At 34.9% G+C, this 16541-nt stretch overlaps 1 protein-coding gene across 2 annotated transcripts in view; it reads left to right on the top strand.

Annotated features, from left to right (window-relative positions):
- Nucleotides 1-16541, top strand: part of OPA1 (OPA1 mitochondrial dynamin like GTPase) — a 91814-nt gene that overhangs the window by 4446 nt on the left and 70827 nt on the right. The window contains exons 2-6 of one of the 2 annotated variants that reach the window (XM_081087875.1): nt 3509-3827; nt 5018-5114; nt 7048-7155; nt 7634-7687; nt 8712-8779. In XM_081087875.1, the coding sequence (XP_080944001.1) occupies nt 3509-3827; nt 5018-5114; nt 7048-7155; nt 7634-7687; nt 8712-8779 (646 nt within the window). The remainder of the gene's footprint in view (nt 1-3508; nt 3828-5017; nt 5115-7047; nt 7156-7633; nt 7688-8711; nt 8780-16541) is intronic. The other variant, XM_081087876.1, reaches the window with a different exon arrangement.

Below are 16541 nucleotides of genomic sequence, written 5' to 3' on the forward strand. Positions count from 1 at the left end.
TTATGCATCATTTGGCTTCAGGTTGCAGAACCAGAACCTATCAATGACATTGAGGACTTACTGTAAAATAAAAAAACATCTTAGGGATATGACTACTCAGTCCTGCGGTTCATCTGTTTTGGTTATATATTTGGACTAACTCTTTTCTAAAAACTGCAAATAATTTTTTAGGTTAAAGAGCTATTCATGCATTCATGGAGGTTAGTGCAATTAATATTGAATTGACATTTATTGAGCACCTTTTCTATGGTCTTTGCTAGGTTCTTTCACCTTTTAAAAAATTTTGCTACTTAATTACCCCAATAACATATTCATTAAGCAGATGTATTGAGTGTCTACTATTTGTGAGGCATTGGGCGAGGCCTAGAAATACAGTGGTAAGCAAAACAGACCTTACGGAGATTGCAGTTTAATGGTAATTCAATAATTATATAATATAAATTTTATAAGCACTGAAGAAAAATAGAGGGAGCCAAGAACTGTAGGAGGGGAACTTGAATAGGAATGAAGTTCAGGGAAAGGGGGAATGCTTGAGGTGAAACCAGTTCTAATAGAAGTAACAGGAGTTAAGTAGAAGAGTTTGCCCAAGAACAGCAGAAATTAAGGCCCTGGTGTGGAAGGAGTATGGCACTATTGAGGAGTATGGCACTAGATGAAAACCTGTCTGGAGATGAGAGGGAGAGAGATGGGCACCAGACCATGGAAGCTTTGATAGACTAGGAGTTTAGATTTTATTCTTAATGCAGGGGGAGGCATTTAAAAGATTTATGCAGGTGAGTGACAGTGATCAGATTTATATTTCAGAAGAGTGTTCTGGTGAAGAGAACACCTTGGTACAGACAATTGTAGTCACTCATGTAAGGAATGATAGTAGTGGAGAGGGGAGAAGGGGGAGATTTGAGATCTATATTGAAGTAGAATTAACAGAACTTGAGGGTGAGGGCGGATTAAGTATGATCCCCAGGTTTGTGGCTTATGTAACTGGATAGGTGCTGCTTATGCCATTTTCTGTGATAAGGAGTACTGGGAGAAGATCAGGGTTTAGTGGGGGTGCGAGGAGGGGGAAAGATAGCAAGGTTTTGGACATCTTGAATTTGAGGTATTTTTTGTATCTAAATAGAAATGTTGAGTAGGCAGTTGGGCAGCAGGATCTGGACCTTAATTATTAGTATTAGGCACAAATTTGAAGAACATGAGTATGTAGATGGTAATTAAGGAAATAGATGTGGAGAAGATTGCCTAGGAAGAATATATACAGTAAGAAGAGAAGTGGGTTTAGATCTTGGCCTTAATAAACTAATATTTAAAAGGTATGGTAGTTGGGGAGGAGGCAAGTGAAAAATAATGACCAGTGAGGTAAGAGTAAAACTACAGACTGCCAAGGAAGAGAGATTCCAACAGTGAGGAGGTGTCAACATTGTCAAATATTGTAGAGAGAATTAAAATGAGAATTGAAAAAACCAGATGTCCAGTGGAAAGCTTTTGGCACACTCTGTAAGTGCCATTTCACTGAAATGATACAAATGAAAATCAGGTTGATTTGATCTTAATGAGTAGCTAGAGAAATGAAATGGAATGGGGTCCTTTCCCACACTCCTTTAAGGCAAGAGAGACTTGACTTTTGATTCCTTAAAAGGCAGGAGAAAGAAAGTTTGAAATAGGGATTCTCTAGGGCAGCAGTTCTCAACCTGTGGGTCGCGACCCCTTTGGAGGTCGAACGACCCTTTCACAGGGGTCGCCTAAGACCATCGGAAAACACATATATAATTACATATTGTTTTTGTGATTAATCACTATGCTTTAATTATGTTCAATTTGTAATAATGAAATTGAGGGTCACCACAACATGAGGAACTGTATTAAAGAGTCGCGGCATTAGGAAGGTTGAGAAGCACTGCTCTAGGAGGCGGAGTGCTTGCTGTAATCTCACAGGGGCTGTAGGGAGCAGGGGAGCTAGAGGGTATAGATGTAGTTGCGGAAGGTGGATAGCATGTTTCCTTCTGATGACTTCCATTTTCTCAGTGCAGTAAGGGGCAAGTCATCTACAGAGAGTTGGAGGAAGTATGGGGAGATGTGGGAGGCTAGAGGAGAGTGGAAAATGTCTGAAATAGTTCTAGCACAGAGTAGAAGAATATGTTGACAAGAGAAATGAAATAAGACTGTCCGACAATCTTGAGAGCCTAGGTGACATGTCTGTCCACTAGGTGGGATATTCTTCAGTAGTGCTTCATTCCCTGGTCAAACAGGTAGAAAAGCTATATAACAAGGATCATTCAGGATTTATATTTTGCCAGTTAAGTAAAACAAAAAGTCAGGTGGCAAGGGAGTCTGGAGTATTTGCACAAGATGTATTGAAACTATGAATTAGGGGATTTAAGATGGGTAAGTCGGTAAATAGATAAGATGGAAACTAGTAGGTAAGAACTGATAGAAGTATCAGTGATTTGGTTGTTCCATAAGGTCAAAGCTTGTTGTAGTGAAAGGGAATTGTGGCCTGAGAATAAGATACTTGAATTAGTGATTATTGACTGCAGCTCTCTGATATAGCTGTTATTTCATTTAAATGGATTGAAAAACAGGCTTGGGTAAATTCATAATTTGCCTTTGATTGTCCAACTAGTAAGCAATGAAGCTCTGATTGGAACCAAAGTTTTATCCAATTCAAAAGAAAAGTGGATGTAGGAGTAGAGTTGAAATAAATTTGAGCTAAATGTTATGGAACCATAAACTATTCCCACAGTTGATTCACTTCTTGAGTTTTTTTATATCTGTTGCTCAGGTAAAACCTCATGGTTATTACTCTTCTTTCCTCTTCTCTTATATCCAGTCTATCCTTCTGGTATCCACCTTTCCCTTTCCATTCTCACTGCTGCTACCTCACTTTAATTTCTTCTTTCTTATATCTGGGCAACTAAAATATGATCATCATGCACCCTGACCGGTTTGGCTCAGTAGATAGTCGGCCTGTGGACTCAAGGGTTCCAGGTTCGATTCTGGTCAAGGGCATGTACCTGGGTTGCAGGCACATCCCCAATAGGGGGTGTGCAGGAGGCAGCTGATCGGTGTTTTTCTCTCATCGATGTTTCTTACTCTCTCTATCCCTCTCCCTTCCTCTCTGTAAAAAATCAATTAAAAAAAATCAATAAAATATGATCATCCTTTCTCTCCACTTCTGATCTAACATTTACTTATCTATCTTCTGATCTTGTATCTTTGTGATTTCGGGCTGCTATAAGAAGTTGCCATACACTGGGTGGTTAAGCACAGATATTTATTTCTCATAGTTCTGGAAGCTGAGAAGATCATGCTGTAGCAAATCTGGTATCGGATGGGGGCCTGCTTCCTGGTTTATAGACAGCCATCGTCTCATAGTTTCCTCACATGGTGTTTGGCCATATGTGCTTGCGTATGCATGTGTGTTTTCCCTTTTGTATATTGTTCTTTTTATCTCATTCCCTTTGCATTGTTACCCTGTCTGATCTTTCTCCCATACCCATTTTTCTTTCAGTGAAGTCTGCCAATCCTTAGTAAGACACAGCTCTGGAATAAAAGGAAGCCTGCCACTACAAAAAGTGCATCTGATTTCACGAAGTATTTACCATTCACATCATCCTACTTCAAAGCTTCAACGAACCCAATTCAGGACATCATTTCATCAGTTTTCCTCTCTATCTAACCATCCTTTACGTAAATTGAAACTTTCTCCCATTAAATATGGCTACCAGCCCCGCAGAAATTTTTGGCCAGCAAGATTAGCTGCAAGACTCTTAAAACTTCGATATCTCGTACTGGGATCTGCTGTTGGGGGTGGTTATACAGCCAAAAAGGTGAGTTTAACTTTCCTAGTGCTTTTCCAATTACTCAGCATGATTATTTTAAGGTTTTATAGCATAAGTAATTTTTCTTTAGACCAAGAAAATATAATTGGATGTTTAAATATTTATTGTGTCTCTACTATATGCCAGATTTTTATTGCTTGATTAATCTTAGAGATGGAGGAAGAAAGAGAAAGAGAAAGAGAGAGAGAGAGAGAGAGAGAGAGAGAGAGAGAGAGAGAAAGAGAAAGAAAGAGAGACATTGATGTGAGAAAGATATAACAGTTGACTATTGACTGCCTCCTGCACAAGCCCTGACCAGGATCAAACTGCAACCCAGGTATGTGCCTGACTCAGAATCAATCCCATGACCTTCCGGTGCACAGGAGGATGCTCCAACCATCACACCGCCAGGATTATGCTGGATTATTTCAATAGGCATTTTCCTATTGCCACCCAGTGTGTAGCAATAGGAAAATGCCTCCCAAATTTTAGTTACAAGTATTGGAGGTAAAAATGGCCCAGTGGAGCTCTGGCTGGTGTGGTTCAGTTGGTTGGAACATAGTGCACCGAAGGAAGCGTTGCGGGTTCGATTGTCTCTCAGGGCACATACCTAGGTTGCTGGTTAGATCCCAGGTCAGGGTGTGTATGGGAAGCAGCCGATGGATGTTTCTCTCTTATATCAATGTTTCTCTCTCTCTCTCAAATCAATTTTTAAAAAACCACATATCCTTGGGTGAGGATTTAAAAAAATAAAAAGCTTAGTAGAAGAAACACTGTGCTGGGAGTGAGAACATTGGTTTGATTTTCAGCTTTGCCATTTAGTGGCACAGATAGGAAACTTAGTGGTATATTCATGCAGCCACTTCTTGGCTGGCACCAGAGACAACATGTCCTGACCCCTGGCCTGTCTTCCTTCTATTCCACAGTGCGGTTTAAAGCCACATCATAAAACCTGTTTGAACGAGAATATATTTTGGATTTTTACATTTTTCTTTAGTGCAGAAAGAAAAGGAACATTTACATTGTTATATGCTTGCCTGCTAATTTGTTTTTAGAAGAGTTGAGGCCACTTCGTTGCTAGAACTTCTGAACATAATGTATCACTCTTAGTAGATTAGCATGTTTTCATTAAAATAGTTTTTCTTATATTTTTATACAGCATGCAGAACATTTGATTGGCATTCTTTCTTATCTTTTAGACTTTTGATCAGTGGAAAGATATGATACCAGACCTTAGTGACTATAAATGGATTGTGCCTGACATTGTTTGGGAAATTGATGATTATATCGATATAGGTTTGTATTGTCAAATTTTTTTTGTCATATCTATAGGACAAAGAACTACTAGTGTTGAGATAGTTTCCTAATTCTTGAATTGAATGTGTAGTAATTTTATTTTAATGATAAAAATAATAGAATAACAAAGAAAAATTTATGAGGAAAAGAAAAGTATCCTCTATCAGCGGTTCTCAACCTGTGGGTCTCGAACAATGAAAATACATCCTGCATATCAGATATTTACATTACGATTCATAACAGTAGCAAAATTATAGTTATGAAGTCGCAACAAAAATAATTTTATGGTTGGGGGTCACCACAACATGAGGAACTGTATTAAAGGGTCGCAGCATTAGGAAGGTTGAGAAACACTGCGTCTAGTTCATCACTTTAACAAAGCTGTCATTGTCTTTATGGAGCATTCTCTTTTAATTGTACCAGTTCTGTGAATATGGTTAATATTTTCGCTTCCTCTTTAAAAATTATAATCATAGTGAACATACACTTTGCTATCTTATCTTTTGCTACCTAACACATTTTATTAGCATTTTCCATACTGCCAATCAGCCTTCTCAAACATCATTTTTAATTTGTATGTTACCCAGAACTGATGCACCATAACCCACTTAACTAGCTCTTTTTGATTGGATACCTTGGTTACCTTTATTTTTGGTAATGAGGTTCTTTGAAAGTCTGCCAGTGTCCAGAGTAATTTCTCCCTGTTGTCAGCCACTGTCCCCCTTCTAACAATAGGTAGGTGAACAAAAGTATATTTGATAGTTGTGATTGTCAGTAAGTCATGGTGATCTTTAAAAAATTTTTGGATTAGGTTATTTTCCTCAGTCTCTTTTGTGAAACTGTTTAATTTCTTAGATTAGGTGTACATGGGAGTGGAATTAATGCCTAACTACACTTACTCACACCACTTCCTCAAAGATAAAATTGTGCTGTGTTGACAAAGGTATTTGCAAAAAAGTACTCTTTCAAGTTATTTTTCTAATATTCATGAGGATTGGTTTTTAACTCGATACATTTGCCAGTACCATGGTGTAGTGTCTGAGAGCCTGGATTCTGAACCTAACTCCTAGACTTAAACCCTGCCTCCCTCCCTTCTTTGCTGTGTGCTTGGGTCTAGTTACATAACCTTCGTACCCCAGTTTCTCATATGTAAAATGGGGTTGCTGATAGCTATTTTGTGAAGTTGCTCTGAAGAGTAAGCAAGTTAATGCTGTTACAGTACTTAGAATACTAGCTGGCATATATTCTTATTTTGAGAATATTTATGTGTTTTGGTCTTCTCCAGAGAAAATGAGAAAAGCCCTTCCTACTTCAGAAGTCTCTGTAAAGTTGTACCAGATTTGGACAAAGTTGTTGAATGTTTTTAAACAAAAATAAATGCTTTGACCATTTCATAAATAAAGCCAACTCAAAGAAAATAAAAGCTTCCCTTGGGCTCTTAATTATTTCCAGTTGGTAACAGGGACTATGAAAAGAGGGAGAGAAGTAATGGAAATTCTGTGCTTGAGCTTGAGCTGGAATGTGGTCACGGTTTTCGTTAGGCCAGGTACTGTCAGAGATGTCTTCCTCTTTTTTCTTTGATTCTTTGCCTCTTTGCTTAGACTTCCTCCCAAAAAGTACTTCTGATTCCAGTCTATTGTTAACATTGTTTATACAGTGCTTCTGTCTCAAGGCATTTAACTTGTAAATTGAAGGTCTCCATCTAAGCCATTTGTTTGGTGAGTCTTTTATTTTAAATTTTATGGCTTGTGGAATATCATTAGAATAACGCATTGTTTCAGATATATGTAGCAGCCATAGGTGTAATAGGGAGAAAATGGGAGTTTAAATTTATATGTGATGATATTTAAATTTTATTAATGTTTTAATAGTTAAATTATTACTTTGAGACTATGAATGAGGTTATTTGTGTGTGTGTGTGTGTCTCCTCCAGAGAAAATTATAAAATCCCTGCCTAATTCAGAGGACCTTGCAAAGTTGGCTCCTGACTTTGACAAGATTGTTGAAAGCCTCAGCCTATTGAAGGACTTTTTCACCACAGGTAAGGAAAGACCTATGTTCGATCTCATTTAAAATGTTAGGAACCACAGAGGAAAGGTGTATTCACTTGTTTATTTCTGTCTTTTAAATGAAAACATTTAGTACAAATGAAACAGTTTTTTGAAAACACAAAGTTTTGTTGTGCAGTGATTTTAATTTTTGTTTAGCCCAACAGAATGGAAGTTTGCAACAACTTAAACAAGCTAGGCCTAGACAGTGAGGGAAAAAATATCACTTGTTCTTGACAAGTAGATGAAACTTCCTATGTGCTTGCTTTTCATAATGGGTTAGAGTCAATTTGGTGATTTTAAAACAAATTTTATTATAATGAACCATAATGAATAGATTTACTAAGGATAATCCTGGTGTATTTGTTCAATTACTACCCTATCTTGATATACACCTGAGATCTCAGACATCTTTGCTTATTCCTGTTAAAGTTTTACATTTCTATTTCCCTTTTTGCTGATTTTTCACAGGTCACAAATTGGTTAGTGAAATCATAGGAGCTTCTGACCTACTTCTCTTGTTAGGTGTGTAAACAGACATTTTTGCTGATCTTAACATGCCTTCTAAATGCTTCTAATAAACTACTTGCAAATAAAATTTTAGACCAAATTTATAATGCTGCTTATGCTGAATTTCAAAACCCCAGAACTGTATTAGGCAAATTCATTCTCCTTCAGGTCAAAATAATAAAATAATTATTTTGTAGTAAAACTAAAATTCCTAAATATATATCTGTATTTTAAGATAAAAGCTATTAGGAAGAGAGTTTGCTGTACCAGAATATTTTCTTGAAATTGATCTGATTGTTTTTGATAATTAAAATGAAAAGTAATTTTAGTTTGTCTCATCTGTCCAGTCCTAGGTGACATTTTAAATTTATTTTTTTATTGTATGTAATCTTTACATAATGGCATTGGTATATGGCTGAACTGTAAGTACACTCATGTACAGTACTTCTTATCAAAGACTGTCTTATTTTTTATTGTAATTTTCAGTGATATTTTTAAAAATAGGGTAAACACATGCTACAATTAAAAAAAATTTTTTTTTCTTGAATGGGTTTCTAGTATTTTCCTTAAAATAAAAACAACCTTCCAAAAAAGGGATACTCTAAAATCCATGTACCATTTAAAAAATATATTTTTTGTTATTGACTGTGACAGCGTGGATGGACCTGGAGAGTATTATGCTAAGCAAAATCAGTTAGAGAAAGATAAATCACATGATCTCCCTTATATGTGGAATCTAATGAACAAAATAAACTGACAAACAAAATGGGTCCAGAAACATGGATGCATAGAACAGAATGACAGATCTCAGAGGGGAATGGTGCAGAGGGGATGGGAAGAGATTAACCAAAGAACATATATTCATATAGGCAAAGCCCCTGGGCACAGACAATATAGTGTGGGGAAGGCCTGGGGTGGGGCAGGGGCTGCGTAGAGGAGGGCAAAGGAGAGGAAGATGGGGACTTCCTAATTAAACATAATTTGGAATTTAGATTATTGACATCATTGGAGAATTTAAAGGACTGTATTTATCTTGAAGGTTCATCTGGAGAAACCACATTTAGAGCAACAGATCATGGACCTGAAAGTGACAAGCATTATAGAAAGGTAAGTATAAGAGAGAATTCTTCATGTAGGTAGTCTTGTAAGATTTTTAAAAAGGTTTTAACTTACCTGCAAGAATTGAAAATGGTAACATTTGAGGAGCAAATATAAAACACCATACTAGAGTATTATTACTAGCCTTGGTACAGAGTGCAAGGTACATACAGCAGTTTTAGGAAAGTAATCGGAGAAGCCTATTTCTTTCAAATACGTTCTGTGAACTATTAGCTTCAACCTAACAAAAGGTTTTGTTGTTATACATGAGTGGGAGAAGCTGATATAAATAAAAAAGAAACAAGCAGGTTTTTTTTCTTTTTTCCTTGATTTCTCTGATCTTAATGGACTCCTGTCCTTTGTGCAGCTCCAGATGTCTGAGTGTGCAGGGTTTTCCAGATTTATTTAGCAGCAGAACCCTTTCCCACAAAATATCTTCTAGGGAACAATGTGTGCTTCTTTTTTTTTTGTTTTGTTTTGTTAATCCTCACCTGAGGATATTTTTCCATTGATTTTTAGAGAGAGTGAAAAGGAGGGGGAGAAACAGAAAGAGAAACATTGATGTGAGAGAGACACATCAATTGGTTGCCTCTCGCACAACCTGGGCCAGGGTTCGATTCTGCAACCCAGGTACGTACCCTTGACCAGAAACAAACCTGTGACCCTTCAGTACACAGGCTGACGCTCTCTTCACTGAGCCAAACCAGCTAGGGCTAGGGACCAGTGTTTTATGTCATACACTTAGGGGAAATAATAAGGTAGTAGGAAGCAGGTTTTAGTAGGGAATAAATTCTGTTATATTGATAGTCAACAAAATTACGTATGTATGGGGCTATTTGGGGTTTGTCGATTTCAAAACATATTAACAAAATCCATATGAAAGTTTTAGAAAATTGCTTATATAGAATAACGTTTCTTTGTATTTATATGCATATGTTAACCTTACATTTTCTTAGTCTTTTTTATATTTTGGAATTGGTAAGATAACTGATTCCTTGCTATTAAAAAAATGTATGTTTAGGCAGATACATATCTGGAAAAAATACTCTGTGAACATTTTAAAATTACATATGGACTATGTAGCTTTGATACTGAAGGTTATGGTTTTAATACATTGAAAAATAAATTATTTTATGTTTATTTGAGAAGCAGGAAGGAAATTTCTACGTTTCTATCACTCTCCCTTTCCTTTAACGTTGAACTTTTTACATACTATTCCAAGTTTTAATTATATTTCAAAATGTGTTTTTTTTTGCCTTATAACTTGATCTTTTGGAGAAAATATTTGAAATACCTGAGTGTGTGTGTGCACCCATGCGTGCACATTTGCCTTTTAACTTGGTGTTTTTGATACCTTTTTCATTGGCTTTATTATAATCAAGGGATACCCTTAACTATTCATGCTACTGGGGAGAAAATTGTAATGAAATTAGCCAATTATGCGCAGCTTATTTTGAGCCAAGGCCTTGGCCCTTAATACAGGTAGACCTACTAGAGAGGAGCTAATTTAATTGGGGAGAAGGAACCTCTTATATGGTAGTGTGTTTTTGAGTGACAAGATTTCTTGTTGCCTAGGACTCAGTGATTGGCAAACTCATTAGTCAACAGAGCCAAATAGCAACAGTACAACGAATGAAATTTCTTTTGAGAGCCAAATTTTTTAAACTTAAACTATATAGGTAGGTACATTGTTATTAACTTAATTAGGGTACTCCTAAGGCTTAGGAAGAGGCACACACAAGGGGCCACAGAGCTGCATGTGGCTCGAGAGCCGCAGTTTGCCGACCACGGGCCTCGGTTAGTTAGTGGATAATCTGTATCTCTGCTTTTCTCTGATATAGCCTAGGATTGCTTTGGTGAATGAGAAACCTGCTTTAGGGCCTAACTCAGATAATTCCCTTAAAATCCTGCTACAGTGATAAATGAATAATCAATAAAAGATCAGGAGCTCTACAACATAGAAGAAGCAAGAATATGGATCTCTTAATTTATGGTAATTATCTTGCCCACTCAAAAACTCACCAGTTATTTTCAGCTGTTGTAAATACTAAATCTGGAGTTGGAATTAAACTGCTTTGTTAAATAAAATGATAGCAAATGCTATTATAAAAATTACAGAAAATGCAGTTTTAGCCTCTAATATAGTGGTTTTAATTCTATTAATATGCAGCATTATGGTTTTAAGGCTTGACGGTTACCTGTGATACTTGAGAATAATCAACTTTCAGACAAGGTGTAGAAAAACTGATTTTAAGAGACCTGGCTACAAATCGATGATTTAAGGTAATGAAGGAGAGACTTAGCTTAGACCTTTTTAGAAATTACTCTAAAACATCAAGTTTGAAAATTTGGGCAATGATTCCTTATGTAAAAGGTGGTAGGATAGCATACAGAGTTTAGCTGATACCCATTTTAATTGGCTTGGTCTGGTGTCTGAGAGCTCCAGATTTAAAATGGTATTCAGGGTTTGGCCATAGTTTAATGGTTGTCTTGTTTATACCTAAGTTTCTGGCTAGACTTCTACTAGAAATGTAGAAGAAAATGTGCATCAGATTTTTTAAAATAGTAGTAATTGAAAACATTTCTATAGCTTAAACTATAAAAAAAGATTTGTGCTTTCTAATAGGAGAAACATCTGGAGAAATGCTGGCAAGTAGAACAGTTAGGACCTTTCAAAGTCAATTGACAAGAAAGTGATGGGGAGTTGAAGGAACACAGATGTCAGATTGTTTGACTTGAGTCTGACAGAATGAACAACGTAGTGATTACCTATAGTTCCCAGTCTGGGGTCACTAGACTTTAGGTGTTCTGGAAAGTTGTAATGGAGGTCTTCAAAAAGTCGACAGAAAGCATATCTTTGCACATAACAATGTATGGGCTAACTAGACATCAGGTTTCTTTGATTTTGCCTGGGTTTATTTCCATTCAGTTTGTGGACAGTAGTTATTTATGTTATGTTGATGAAAAGTGCTGATATGTATTTTTGATAAATAAAAAAAAATGGAGAATACTGAAACCACTTTTCAATAAATGCTTTTTATTAATCAAAAATTTTAAAACTTGTGTCCTCTTTAAAATATTAGAAAGATCCCTTGGTTTGAGCTGAATAATATTTTTGAGACTTGGAGACCTTTAGAACTACCTGAAAACAAAATAGAAATTAGAGCGGTGAGCCTGTTTGAGTGAGTTAATTTATCGGTAGATTTCCATATATTGCTCATAATACATAATGGGTGACAAGACTACTTAGTCTTAGTGTGTTTGCTTTTTAGATTCAGTAAGATTGTTGTGTTCTAGTGAAAATTTGCTAAATGAGACATTATCTGTTGTTTTCTGTCATTTCTGATTGGTCATAAAAATATTGTAGAAATAAGGAATATGGTCATTCTGAAGATTATAAACACAATTATAATTTATAGAAAATATTTAGAGGGCCTTTTAAAAGTCTAAATCATGAAAAGTGATATTAGTGTTTTAAGTATAATTATTAAACAGTAATACATTACTGCTTTTCCTTTCCATATGTTACTTTATTTCTTATTTATGTGGCTTATGTTGTACCTCCGAACTGAAATAGCTCTTTCCTTTCCTTTGGCTAATTGCTCATCATTAAAGCCAAGTTCAGTTATTACATTCATTAAGGCCTCTATAATCATTTTAGTTCCATTGATTATACTCTTAACATTTAGACCACTTGTCATATGTAACACTATCTATTTTGGTTTGCATTCTTACTATTTATGGAATATTTCTACCACAGAGTCTCACCTAGGATAGTGCTGAGCTCTTAGCAAAATCAGTTGATTGATTTAAACTCAGTAGAAGAGAGGCTAATTTAAAGTAATAAATTTGATGCCAACAAGAATGGGACTAAAGATTTTATGTAATATGTCTTTTTGCTGATTACCTGTGAATTTCTCTTGGCCTTCAGTATGTGGCAGCTATTGAGGAATACAGGAATGTTAGGTAGTACATATAGTATTGAATTGTAACAAAGCAGTGTTGCTTAAGTACTACTTACATTTCTGGGATTCCTTATGTAACAGATGTGCTAATAAAATGAAATTCTCACAACCAGCACCATCAACTAACTACAAAGTTAGGAAACTTGCAACTTACGTTTGGTTAAATGGTAATGATGATGATGACTATAATCATTGTTCTCTTATCTTTTAGTACATAAGTAAATAGCATATTTACATTATTTGATTGATTCCCCCCCCCCCCCCAATCTCTGTGGAGTCTGTTCTGAGGATTGGGGAAAATGGGTTGTAGGGTTGATGTGTAGTTTATTTACAGACTAGGCATTTTTTAGTAAACCAGTTGGGATTTTATGCTGGAAACTTTGTGTGCAGTATTAGGTAAAAGTAGGTTGTAATTTGATTCATTTAAGCAACAGATGTGTCAAGTCCTACTCTAGGTGCTAGCTTGAACACATGCAACGTGACAGACATTATTCTAGATGCTGTGTATAAAAACAAATAGGGTAGGGGCCCTGTTTGGCAATACATTTTTAAATAAAAATATGGTATTAAATGTACTCACATATGAATGACTTATAATTTCAAGATTATTTAAAACTTTCTACCAAACTCATCTACTTTTAGGTTTTTGCAGCATTTTCAGTTGATATTTTGGTTTCTGGAATTATCACTGATTTTCTTGATTTGACATAATTTTTTAAAAAACAGAACACTGTACATGAAATGAGACTGTGAGAACTATAGTGTCAAATTGACATAGGTAGGTGTTTAGAGAGTATATCACCTGTAGTTTACACTAATTTTATTAATATGTATAACAATATATTTTATATGTAATATGTATCAGTTAAAAATATGTGCTATTTCTTGAGAGAAAAATATCTGAGCTAGGGAAAATATTTATTGAAAAAATGTGTTTTGTCCATTGAAGGAGTGTGTCTTGCACAGTGGATACACACATTTCTTGCCCTTCCTATTCCACATGGCCTTAACTTAGAAGCTGTATACCCTCTCACTTGGTATTTAGGGTGAGATTTAGTGCCTAAAATTGGACAAGGGTAACACCCTTTAGTCCTCTAGCATAGTGTAAATAGCTTTTTCTGTGTCTAATTCTTGTTTTTTCCTACTTTTTTCAGGAGGTAACAGTTAATTTCAACTATATTCACATAACAGTGCTTCCTTCAGTAACAGACTTGGAAGGAAAGTGAAGTGTCACTAGAAGGAGGGTGTTTCCTTGTAATGTAATAGAAATTAGAGTATTTACCATACAATTTATATATAAATATAAGCAATAAAATAAGGAGGGATGTTTAAGCTATAAATAAAAAAGAATTGTGTGCCTGATAGACCAGCATTTAAGAAATGTGGAATATTTTATCACTGCTTTGGCATTGTATGAATTAGAATACTGATTGGTATTTTAGTTAAAGCACAGGTACACTACTGTATAAGCCAACATGGGAATTTCCTTCTTTAAAAGGAAATTGTTTTGAGAAATCTAAAGACTTGGATGATTAGAAGAAGTAACTCTAATAAATGACAAAATGAATAAAAGTAAGTTGGGTTTGGAATAAAATAAGTTGGATCTTTCTGCTTGATGAAAAGCAATGACACAAAACATTGAAAACATGCCTAAAAAAAATTATGGGAATGATGAGGGTAGTGAATTGGCTTTGTCATTCTTTGCCAGACTTATCAATGACCATAAAATAATTTATTTAAAAGATATATCTTTATAGATAAGGTTTTTAGAAATATATTTTATATTAAATTTGGAAACAAATGTTGACATTTCAGTTATGTTACCACTTTTATTTTTTTCTTCTCATACAGAAATATCAACTAGTTTCATCCTTTGATTTATAGTATAAGTCAGCCAGTGCCATTATTATTGGCAATGATTATAGCTTTATGTATTAAAACTAAGAATCAAACAAAATAAATATCCCCCAAATTATATTCTAATAGTTTCCCTTAATTTAATATGCCTTTTTTGTTTGTATTTGCTTCTTTTTTTTCTAACTTTATTTTTTGTCTTTTTATTGAGATATAATTAACATATAAAATTATATTAGTTTCAGGTGTACAACACAAAGATTCTATATGAATAGAATATATTGTAAAATGACCACCACCATAAATCTAGTTTTAACAGCCATCATCATACATAGGTACAAAGATTTGTTTTTCTTATGATGGAAACTTTTTTTTTTTTTTTAATATATTTTATTGATTTTTTACAGAGAGGAAGGGAGAGTGATAGAGAGTCAGAAACATCGATGAGAGAGAAACATCGATCAGCCGCCTCCTGCACATCCCCACTGGGGATGTGCCCGCAACCCAGGTACATGCCCTTGACCGGAATCAAACCTGGGACCTTTCAGTCCGCAGGCCGACGCTCTATCCACTGAGCCAAACCGGTTTCGGCATGATGGAAACTTTTAAGAGCTCTCTTAGCAACTTAATTTTTTTATGATTGCTTTATTACTATAACTATTATTTTTTTATTTTTTAATATTTTTATTGATTTCAGGGAAGAAGGGAGAGGGAGAGAGTGATAGAAACATCAATGATGAGAAAAAATCTTTAATCTGCTACCTCCTGCACGGCCCCCACTGGGGATCGAGGCCGCAACCAGGGCATGTGCCCCCAACCTGGATTTGAATCATGACCTCCAGGTTCACAGGTCAACACTCAACAACTGAGCTATACTGGCTGGATTATTTTTTATTTTTTAAAATTTATCATTATTGTTGAAAGTACTACAGTTGTCCTCTTTTTTTCCCCATTGACCCCTTCTGACCTGCAACCATCCCCTACCCATTTCTTCTCTGAAAAACTTTTTTTATTTCTTGAAGTCTTTGGATTATATGAGTAAACTGAATTATAAAGCCTCTGGATGAGTCTGCTAATTAAAATTTGAATGTATTTCATTTTAAGAGACTTTCTAATTGCATTAGATAAAATCAAATAATTTTGATAGTTATTTTAAAAAGCTCTGAAGCTATATGAAACTCCTAATTTAGATTATTTTAACAAGTATTAGTTTCCCTAACTCCTTTTATTTTTATAATCTGGTAAATAATGAGCCAGAGCACTATTCATATGCAAATTCCTGATCTCATTCATTGGAATTTAGTCTTTTTAGGGTTTATAATTGAGAAAATATTAGGCTTGTAACATTGTCAACTCTTAGTTTGTCTTTTCTCCCACATTTCTCAAGATCAGTTATCTAATAGGACAGAAATTAAAAATGGTGTACAGAAAATGACATGTATTTTTAGTATCATGCCACATATGAATACATTGTGGTAAAAAAACTGCACCAGATTAACATTTCAGGATTATTAAATGGAATGAATTTTAAACATAGAAATGGTGATTATTTTGTACATAGGGCCAAACTGAGTTTGTTTTATTTAAATTTTTATAATTATTATATTATGTCCATATGTCAGTTGTGTTCTTTTATCGTGCTTTTGCTTTAGTAATTAATATGTACTCTATGTTCTCAGAGGCTATTTTTATTTAATGTCAAAACAACTCATAAAAAGTGAAAATTTAGTCAAATTATTTATTTGACGATATGTAAAGTTAAAACATTATTTTTTAATTTGCAAAAAGAAAAAAGTGCTAAATTTTAGTCAAGTAAGTGTGTGTAGGCATGCAAAATATGTGAATTAATGTAAAGTCTTGAATAACTTGATGCTCAGAAATTCAAATTAATATTTTTGAGAGGCTATAATGTTTAATTGAAGACATCAGATACAGTAGCAAGAAAAAACATT

Source organism: Myotis nattereri (genome assembly GCF_964212035.1).
Source record: "Myotis nattereri genome assembly, chromosome: 3".
NCBI lineage: Eukaryota > Metazoa > Chordata > Mammalia > Chiroptera > Vespertilionidae > Myotis > Myotis nattereri.